Source organism: Cannabis sativa, chromosome 4 (genome assembly GCF_029168945.1).
Source record: "Cannabis sativa cultivar Pink pepper isolate KNU-18-1 chromosome 4, ASM2916894v1, whole genome shotgun sequence".
NCBI classification, from domain to species: Eukaryota; Viridiplantae; Streptophyta; class Magnoliopsida; order Rosales; family Cannabaceae; genus Cannabis; species Cannabis sativa.
This window is the reverse complement of record NC_083604.1, coordinates 70703617-70714926: the sequence shown is the minus strand read 5'-3', so window position 1 is coordinate 70714926 and position 11310 is coordinate 70703617. Positions and strand designations below refer to the sequence as shown.

Below are 11310 nucleotides of genomic sequence, written 5' to 3'. Positions count from 1 at the left end.
TTTGCATGTAATTGAGATTTATACATATGAGAAGACTATAAATTACTTTAGTAAACTTGCTATTGCATAAAAATTGATAATAAGAAGATAATCATATTAAGCCATAGTCAATAGATACAATTGAAATCAAAGCCCTAATTTTTATTAATTGTTAATTTCCTTTATTTATTTATTGCTTCCTGCTTCCGCTAGTTTTCTTATTTTAATTTTCTCTCTTAATTTTATTTAACCATATACAGAATTAAGAATTTAATTTTAAAGTACTTAACTACAATCCTCGTGGAATCGACCTCACTTTTTGTGAATCTATTACTTGTTAATGATACATTGAAAATACCACAACATGTCTCAATATAAGAATAAGAAGAAAACTCGAGAAACTTTGAATTCACCATCCTTACACATAGCTCTAAATTGGCGTTCACTCCTTTGAGGCTAAGATTGTTACATTGAATCCAAATTTCAGAGAAGATACATCCAATGTAGGTGAGCATAGATTTCCTACTGATATGAGGGGAACTAAGCGTTGGGTTTTTTTACCTTAAATAAAATCTATTTCAGTGTAATCACATTTACTAATTAATGAAAGATCAAAAATCATTTTATGTTGTATGGTTCACATGATTTATTTCATGATTATATATGTAATGTATAAATTCTATTAAGTCCAGAATATATATATTTGTTCATGATTATAGTATTATCAACACAGTGGAATAGAATCATGATTATATGTTCAAAAGTTTAAGTCTCATGATTTATCAGTTCACTGAATTAAAACTGACATGATCATCAACGATAATGTATGCTTACACCTTTGGATAAGTGTTATTCCCTTTCCAGAGCATTGACAAAGTTTACCAATATCGGATGTTAAATTTTCATCCACGTCAAATTTTCTTTAGTAAAATTAGACGAAAGTTTTCAAATCCAACAATCTCAATAGTTTGATAAGAATTTTTAACAACAAAAAAAGTTCAAAGACAAAAATCCAAATTAACCTTTTAAAATTCATGTACCTGATTATATATATAAACATATTTATGTTATTTTATATATGTACATACATAAATTTATACTATTACTACTGAAATAATTCCATGCACATACCACTTTACATTGTAATGGACTTTTATGCGCTTTTATTAATATGTTTGGATAATATCTCTTGCATATTTTGAAAAATTCATTGTTTTCTTATGGCACATTCGGTAAACATTTTTCTGAATGAGAAGTCCTTGCTTCCAGATCAGCTTGTCATCAATTGGAGCCTTTCTTTTTTGAATTGGCACCTGACTGCCAATGGGCGCCCTGCTCTCATTGACATACTGTGATCAGGAAGCCGCTGGTGGTGTGATGTTGGGAGAGACTGACGTCAGGTGTGATGAAACTGAATTGCAATGCAGGGCTTGATCTGATGCCAAGAAGACTGAAGTTGGGGTGGTACTTCGTGATTCTCACAGTACTGTTCTTGCCTCTAGTACCTGGTCATGGAATGGGTTATTGGAGCCCATTGTTGATAAAGTCTTGAAAGTTTATTCCAGTACATTGTTGTGCTCACGACTTAGGTATCATGCAGTGGTCATTGAATCTGATTGTGTCAATGTGGTTCGTGCTATCAATAATTGCCATATGTATTAGTTGTATTCGAGATGCATTATTAGGGATATCCTTGCTCATTTGTAATTGTTTTTGTATTATCTCTTTTAATATTTGTGTGAGGATTGCTAATAGTGTGTTGCACACTCTTTTCTATTTTGAGATTTTTTTCACTAGGTTTACTCTTATGGCGCGTTTATTAAACTGTAATTGGAATCAGAATAATCAATGAGAAAAATGAATTAGTTTAAAATAGAAAATAATCGGAAATTTTTTTCTTATGCTGTTTACTAAACTCTTCGAAAATAAAACTAGAATCATATTATTTTATTCACATAACTAAAAAAGGTAATCGTAATGCTTTAATTTGATAAAATTGTCATTATTAGAACATGTAATTATTTTCTGTTCATAGATTTTTAAAAAACATATTTATCTTTTTCATTTTTAATTAATACAATTAAAATTAAAATAAAGTAAGTTAGAAAAGATAAATGTATTCCCTATAAAAATGGGAGAGAACCTTTCCCTTTGTTTTTCCCTTAATTTGTATGAGAATCAATATCATAACATTCATTCACACTCCTTTTAAGTAAACTTGCCATTAAAGTTTTATTGAGGTCTATTTTTTTTTAAAAGAAAAAAGAGTAAAAAGTAATTGATAATTTTATAATAAATTATTTTGAAAGGAGAAATGCTAAAAGACACCTGTGGTGCCTAGCACCTTCCTATGTGTCAATATTGCTATTGGTCCAACTAAGTATCGGGTCCCATATAATTTAATATAATAGCTTTTAGGGAGTATCGTTAGCCAATTGTAACGTAACATGTCGAGAAACTGCTAGGCACCACTAGTGTCTAATAGCAATATTCTTTTGAAAGGTATATGAAAAGAAATTCTAAATTTATTGTGTTTACTTAAGTGCGTGAAAAGAAGAAAAAAAAGTTGTATAGAAAGCACCTTAAGGTTATTTATTTGAAAAAAAAAATAGATGATTTTTGCATGATCATATAATGGATTGTGCATTAATGCATTAATTTTTTAAAACAACTATGGAAAGTATGCTATAAAGTATAGACAGTGTAGATAGATAATGGTTTTGTGGTAAGAGAAAGAGAGGTTAGTGGTCAAAGTAGGATTGATGAAGAATGGTGCTGAAAAGCCATTAGCATCACCACACCATATTATAATGAAAGTACACCAAATTAGTTGTTACACTTGCAATATGTATATAATGACTATAATATATGTAAATTTATAGATAAATGAGCCAAATTCCATTGAATTACATTTCCACCACCAAATATTGTCTCCATACCCCTTATAGTAGCTAGGGTCTTTGCTTTACCCTCATCATCATCATTTCAACTTTTAATTCAAACCTTGGTCCACATCCCTTTCCCTTCTATTATCTTTTCAAATTTAGTTTATTTTATTTTACTTTCATAAAATGAATGATATTTTAATTTATATACTTGGAATTTATAAATTAGCTTGATGTTGACCCAAAGACTTCAAAAATCGGTTATTATTCCTCCAAGCTCATTTATAGTTTTATTTTAGAAAGGCATGTATATTTAATGGTTTGCATCCAAACCTATTGGGACTAGAGTAAATTAATTTGGGAAATTTAGGTCGTATATTGACTTATATATAATATACTATTAATATTAAGTATTAATAACATGCAATGCATATTTACTTAATGTTATTACTTAATTATTAAATTAAATAATAATAATAATAATTAAAATTAAATTTAATACAATTTAATTATATTTTTAAAATATATCAAATTTAATCTAATTTTAGATTTATATATATAAAAATATATCTAATTAATTTTATTAAACAATAAAATAAGTAAATAAATTTAGATATTTTAAACAACATAACTAGTAAATTTATTATAAAGTATGATTAATTAATTAAATTAATATCTAATTTAAATTTAAATTAAGATTTATTTTTTAAAAAATAAGTGATTAATTTAACAGTGTTAGTGTTAGTTTTAACCATTAACTTTATAAAAAAAATTATTAAACTAAAAATTTAAATTTCCTTTAAATAGCCACATTTAATATAATCTTCTTATATATAATGAACTTACATGGCTCGAACCACATTCCAACAATATATAGATATAGATTTTTTTTTTTTGAACACATATATAGATATAGATTGTGGTATACTATTATACATGATATTGTATTAATGTAGTATTTATGTGCCTTATTATACTCACCTCTAATCAAATTTTATATAATCAGGTTCATACTTATTTGTGGTTACAACAATCTTTAAACTCCCATTTAATTGTACTACTGAGTTTTTAAAATGTAAATATTGGTTAGTTTGTAAAATAAACTGCATGGTAAGTCGTAATGAATAAATCTAAAAACTCAAATATTACAATGAGTTAAAATACTAACCACTCAAAGTTGATATTCATGAATTAACTAAGAAGTTAGTTAAGTTGGTTATTCGATGACTATTAAGTTGGTGTCCTAGTTAGCTAAATGAGTATATAAGGCTCTATATCAGTCACTTTGTACAAAGTTAATTCAATATATATATTTCAATGGTATATTAGAAAGAGTTGTTTTCATAAAACAAATACATAAATAATAATAAATAAATAAAGAGAGTGAGTTGTGAGAGCTATTGTTTTCGATCTGTAGAAAGATTGTTGGAGCTAGTCTCCATTGGTGTACATGTAGCCATGTAGCCATGTGGCTAATTACGGCCGTGGATGATGTAGCCATGTAGCCATGTGGCTAATTACGGCCGTGAAGCGTTGCCAACTAACTATATATATGATTCATACATAGTTTGTCAATTCATCATCATTTGATTCCTTCCTAACCAATTTCGATTTTTGTGTTGATGATCATCATTTCATTATCATTTTCTACTTTTAATTGCTTTGGTGTTTTATTTCTTGTTGCTATTATAAAACCACATTTTCTTATATTATATCAACGCGAGAAATATAATTTATTGACTATAATCAATTGTATTGCTTGCTTGTTTTATTACATAATTATTTATTTAATACAAAAGTTTATAAAATTTTGAATGTATGTCAACAATTAGATTTTTAGTAAATGGTCACAATAGATATTAAATGTAGTTATATGTTAAAAAAAAAACTATTCCTAAAATTAAATTAAGGGATTATTTCATAAATACACAAAAACAATAAAAAAAATTACAAAAACACAGTTTTACAGAATTTTAAATATTTTTACGATTTTTTTGACTTTATTTACAGAAAATACGGTTTTTTAATGTTGTACTCTTGTTAATTTGTTGTTGATTTTTTGTTATCTGCATGTTATTTTTTGTTGTTGTTTTGATGTTATTTAGATGTTATTTTCATGTTATTTTTATGTAGTTTTCTTGTTGTTTTCGTGTTGTTTTTATGGAAAACCGTAAAAATATATAAAAAAAATCTATAAACGTAAAAATGTAATTTTTTTCACAAAAAATAGTGTCTCATGTAATTATCCCTTAAATTAATGCAAAAAATAACAGTTTGTAAAAATTCTATAACAATTTCTAACATTTTTCTATAGATATATTTTTTTTTTGGAAGAACATTTTTGTATATAGTTCATAAATATTATTTATAAAATTGTCGCATATCGTTACAAATTTGAAAACTTTAGTTATTAATGTGTAAACTTAACTTACAGAAAAAAAATTGTATTGTTACAAATTTGTAAATTCTGTTTACAGTAAATTAATAAAAGGATGTTTTCCTAATTTTACACTTCAAAAGTAGTTTTTTTTTTTTTTTTTTTTTTTTTTTTTTTTGTATTTTTATGAAAATCCACATAAAATTCTATATAGCAACTAACAAAACAACTTAAATTGTAACTAAAATCCACACGTAGAAATCACTGAAGCAACTCAAACCATCAATTTGAAAAAAATAAAGTTAAAAAAAAATAATATATGAGGTAATTAACCTAAAATAAATTTCGTATTTATTATTATGCCCCACATATTTCAGTAATTTTATACCGTATGTTGTATTTTTTTTTCTTTTCAAAATCATGGACATTTTTGAAAATCATCCAACGGTTTTGGTTTGGCCAGGACAGGCCCTGGCTTAGAGTCCCGTTGAATTGTAGCCCAATTTTAAAATTGACACTCTTTACATATATTTTATAAAGATCATTTTTTATATTTCAAAATATATATGCTGAAAATATATACAAGCTCCTTAAATTTACCCTGACATAAAAGTGTGAAGAAGGTAATTTCTCAAATACTGTATTAAAGTTCTGGAATATCATTAATAGTTTGTGAAGTAGGATATTAAAATTAAGAGTAATTTGCGGTATAAATACTTAAGTTTAATTTTCATTTGTAAATAAATATTTAAGTTTAATTTTTAGCAGTAATAATACCTAACTTATAGTTACCTGACCGTTAAATATCAAGTTATTGTCATGTGTCATTTTTTATTAGTACATTTAAATTAATTTTTTTAAAAAAAATTTAAAATTTAATGATATGGACCAATCAGAGATTATCGCGTGGCAATTTACTTAACAATCAGGTAACTACAGAAGTTTTAAATTATAACTTAGATATTATTACCATTAAAAATTAAATTTAAATATTAATTTACAACTTAGAGTTAAATTTAAATATAAGAGCAGTAAATAAATATGTGGGGTAGAATAGAAAATGTATAAAATTAAAACTAAAGATTATAAAAATAATGGTTGACTTTTGTCCTCCCAATCCCGATATAAGAAGTAATGAAATTTTTTCCATCTCACTGTCACAACAATGCTTATTATTGTGTTGAATGGAACAAAGTTTAAGATCGTATTAATTTGTCAAGTTTTCTTTATTTTCCTTGTCTGTCCACTCAATCAGGTTTTGCTAAATCAATGTTAAGAAATATATAAATACACTAATTTCTAAATAATCACGTAAAAAACACAGACAAATAAGACGGAAAAAGAAAACGACATTATTACTACTTATTCAAAATGAGTTCCAACTATTACTGATCAATACTGACCTTTAGAAGAGGAAAACCATGTGAACTGTAACATATTATTCATGCATGCATAGTACATTTTTAACTTTGGCTCTCTTTTCATCGATATCTCAATTGACCATACTTACCACGAATCAAATTCCATTATTTTTATTCATTTTTCCCTATATACTATAGTTGTATTTATAGCCACTAAGGCTAGCTTAGTGGTGAGGGAGGGATGGGAAAAAGGGAGAGGTCATGGGTTCGAACCTAGGACCTTGAAGCTATTAAGCTATTAAATGATTGTAAAATACCATTACGCTACACTCAAAAAAAAAATAGTTGTATTTATATATATGTAGGTTGCTATAGGGCATAGGCCTAAGCTAGTATGACTTTTTCTTATTCTTCTTCTTCTTTCCCTTTTATATATTCTATCTCACAATCATTATAGTTTTCTTTCTTTCACTGTACATAATTATTCTCGAACCATGAAGAGATCAATCAGCAATTTTTTTTTATTATTTTTTGATTCATTTAATTTTTATATTTTATTATTTTTAAAAATAGCATACCAAAACAAAAACAGAGGGACCTGACCCTACTAGTTTGGCATTGTTCTAAACGAAGTTTCATGCAAAAATTGATTGAACTCGCGTCAAAGAAATTAGGGTTTTAAATCCGCCAGCTGTGGCTATTTGTACCTGATATGATGTACTCTTATGAGTATAATATATTCAGTTCTAACTAAAAATTTTGATACAAAAGAAAGAGAAAAAAAATGGCACAAGAGTCTCTGTTTTAACAACAGAAGTAGAACACTACTAGCTATAGTACTATTTTGGCTACATAACTATGTCTTTATCCCAAGATTATTCAAACTTTGATTTATATTGTAACGAATTAGAAGCTAGTGATGATGATTATGATGATGTCGTTATATCACATCAGGTTTCCAGCTTTAATGACCATATTCTTTCCTCAAATTCAGATTTTCTACACAATGAGGCGACTTCTATTGTTAACTCCTTTGATTCTGAAGTTGATCAACTTCAAGTTTTGGATTCTGATATGATCCTACGGTTTAGAAACGATTCTGGGTTTGTCTCAGCTCGAGTAGAGGCTGTCAATTGGATATTAAAGGTGGAAATATATAAATCTCTCTCTCTTTTTTATGGTAAAATATTCGTTTGTATTGTTATTAGTGTTATTTACTCTCTTACTACTCTGTTAGGTTCATGCTTACTACCAGTTTAGGCCTGAAACAGCATATCTTTCAGTCAATTATTACGACCGTTTTCTTCTCTCAACGACATTACCGGTAATTATATATAAATATATATTATATGTATGAGTTTGATAGTATAGCATAGTATATATCAAAGTTTTTTGTATCAATGCAGAAAGGTAAAGGTTGGCCTTCACAGTTGTTATCAGTGACTTGTCTTTCTCTAGCTGCTAAAATGGAAGAAATAAGTGTTCCACTTCTACTAGATTTACAAACAAAAGAGCCCAAATTCATGTTTGAGCCCAAAACAATTCAGAGAATGGAGCTCATTGTAATGGCTAATCTCAAATGGAGATTACACTTAGTAACACCTTTTGATTTTGTCCATTACTTCATATGGAAACTTTCAAGTATTGGGTTTCAATCAGAATATCAAAATCATCATCACATTCTAATCTCTCATACCTCAAATATCATTGTACTAACATGCCAAGGTAAATTAATATTCTAAAACCAATACTCTGATTTGAATAAATTTCATCACTATTATGACTATATGTCGTATCATTTTGTAACTCAAAACATTGAAAAATTTCTTCACCAGTGATAGAATTCCTCGAGTTTTCGCCGTCGACGATAGGTGCAGCCGCCGTGATCTGTGCAGCTGAGCAGTACATTGATGAGTATGATCAGATATGGGGATGCTTCCACCACAGAGTGAGCAGAGTAAGTTCTGTTTGTTGCTCCTAATAAATGATAGTCTAACTCTGCTGCCTCACATGGTTCACATTAGCTTAGTCTAATTACAAAACAAAAATTGGATTCTTGTGAGTTATTGACTAAAATCAAAATAAAATATTGCAAAAAAAAAAAATGATGTTCTCATGTTCATGATCACCCTAAACTGACAAGTATCAAGAAAAATGTAAGGTACCACACATTACAAATATGTGAAAAAGACCTTATTGCATGGTTTTGGATTTTACCTTCACATTCACATATTTACCATATATAGCATAGTATGTTTTGGTAAAAGTACACATACATGTAGAAAAATCAAACTTTTTAACTTAGTGTTTTTTTTTTAAGAAACTTATTAGATATTGGATAAGTTTTGTTCTGAGTTTAGTTCTGAATTGGTGCAGGAAAGAGTTAGAAAATGTTACAACCTTATGAAGCATAGTATCTGCCCATTGCCACAGATGAAGAGGCCGAAATTGAAACCAGAGCCTACTTGTGTTAGCTTGCTTGAGGTTGAACCTTCCAAGATTGGGGTGACAGGAACTTGATTTAAAAAAAAAAACATTTGCCTTTTTACAATTCTTGAAGTTAATTTCATTTTTTTGTGTGTTTAATTTTTTTGCTAAAAATTGAGTGTGACCCCTGAAAAAAAAAGTGTGACTTTTGTAAGGTGATTTTGTGAGGATTATTCAGCTTAATACATCCCACTTTAACTAGCAAAAAGAAAAGGGAAAAAAAGAGGTTTTTAATGTTTTTGTTGGTTTCAAATAATTGATTGGTGTAAGAATGCATATGTTGACATTGTTCTCACTCTGTAAATCAATGTTGCAATGATGCCTACATTGTTCTCGTTCCTTCAGAGTTAAAAGTAATGTATAGTGAAGAGTTTCACACTTATATTAATATAAATACCGCATTTTATATATTTTAATTTAATAATTTTTAAAAAATTATTAGTCATTCACTACGTGACACCTTTCGAATTGTGTTTTCTGAAACTCTCAATCGTATTTCTAAAAAAAAAATTACAACACCGCAGTGCCTTGCCCCATCCGATTAAATTGCATCTTTAGAGTTAGGGGCAGATAAATGCCTTTGATTTCACTCTGTTTATGTGAAAATACACTACTAATTTAATTCATCATTTATTTCTCCAAATATTTAATGATAAGTTAAGCTAGTTTACAAATAATAAAACCTTCATTTATCATTAATAGTTTTTAAAAGCTTTAAAAGAAATATAGAGCCGCGAAATATCATTTATGATCATCAAGCTTAAAACAAGAATAATATGCAAATAAAATAAAAAGGACAAAGAATCCTACAAGATTAAGGAACAAAATTAGAAATTATATCAAGTGAGTGAGTCCAAGAAAAGAGTTTCATGTGACATATTCTTTGCATCAAATTAAAAGCATTTAATGCCTTCATCAAAAGAGTGACATAAATATAATTAACTTTAAAATAACTTAAATGATTTTGAAATTGAAAAGGTTCAAAGAGAAACAAATATATATGTTTGAAAAACACAAATTGATATAAGATTAAAAAACCATTTTAAGAATAAGTAGGTAGTTGGGAAAGTGCTCGGATATAAAATTGGCTAATTAGTAATTTTTTCTCCCGAACTTTGACATGTACCAAATCATGTTCCCTGAACTTTTTTGGCCGTTAAAAATTCCTCATGAACTATTAAGATTGTTAGATTTAAGGACTTTTGTCTAATTTTAGTAAAAAAATTCTAACATGGATGAAAATTCAGGGGCATGATTTAGTATATATATTTAAGTTTGAAGGGCATGATTTGGTAGATATCAAAGTCTGGGGAGCATGGTTTAGTACATAAACAATCACTAAAACAGTAAAATTGATAGAAATTAAACAAAAGTCCTTAAATCTAACAATCTCAATAGTTCAGGAAGAATTTTTAACAACAAAAAAAATTCAGAAAGCATGATTTAATACATGTCAAAATTCAAAAACAAAAATCATAATTAGCCATTAAAATTATTTCCACGAAGGCCCTAAATTAGTTGTCTTTTATCAAAACCCTTTTCTTATGGTGAAAGGGAGATGCAACACCACTTATTTTAATTTAATTTTATTTTTAAAAAAATATCAGAGAATTAAAACCAAGAGCTTTCACGATAATGACTACGTGGAAATTGGAATGATGTGAAATATGAAGCTTCTATGATGAGCCTTGCTCATGTCCAATAAGGAGGGGTCAATAACTTAAAAAGAAAAAAGAAAAACAATCATAAAAAATTATCTATATATTTTATATTTATACTCATATATATTTTTTTGCTTAAATTATTTATATACCATGTTAAGTCACTATATATGTTTCAGAAAAAAAAAAAAGTTGTCACTATATATCGAGAGTTGTTCTTGTACTAGTAGTATACCCCACTTTTACTCACTTTGTTTTACATACGAGTACGTCAAATAACATGAATGATGTTTGGAACTACTGAGATGAGAATACAACATTAATAAATGGAAAAATAGCGACATAAGTACCTAAAATTTCATATTTATATGACTTAAGTACTCAAACTTTTTTTTAGTGGCAAAAGCACACAATGTTCACTTCTGTTAGTATTTATTAGTACCAAATTCAATTCTGTCAATTTGTGTACACGCGTACAATTCAAATTAATTCACTCATTTACTAAAATGTAAAATGATGAGATAAAAACAAAAGTCATATTAGTAAATTGGTGAATTAAT

General features: G+C 27.6%; 1 protein-coding gene across 1 annotated transcript; it reads left to right on the top strand.

Moving 5' to 3' along the window:
* The first annotated feature begins 6972 nt into the window (after positions 1-6972).
* LOC115712518 (cyclin-D1-1) lies at positions 6973-9393 on the top strand. The gene is made up of 5 exons (XM_030640805.2): positions 6973-7748; positions 7840-7926; positions 8009-8327; positions 8438-8559; positions 8979-9393. The coding sequence occupies exons 1-5, from the start codon at positions 7461-7463 to the stop codon at positions 9120-9122; spliced, it is 960 nt and encodes a 319-aa protein (XP_030496665.2). The 5' UTR covers positions 6973-7460; the 3' UTR covers positions 9123-9393.
* The last annotated feature ends 1917 nt before the right edge of the window (positions 9394-11310 follow it).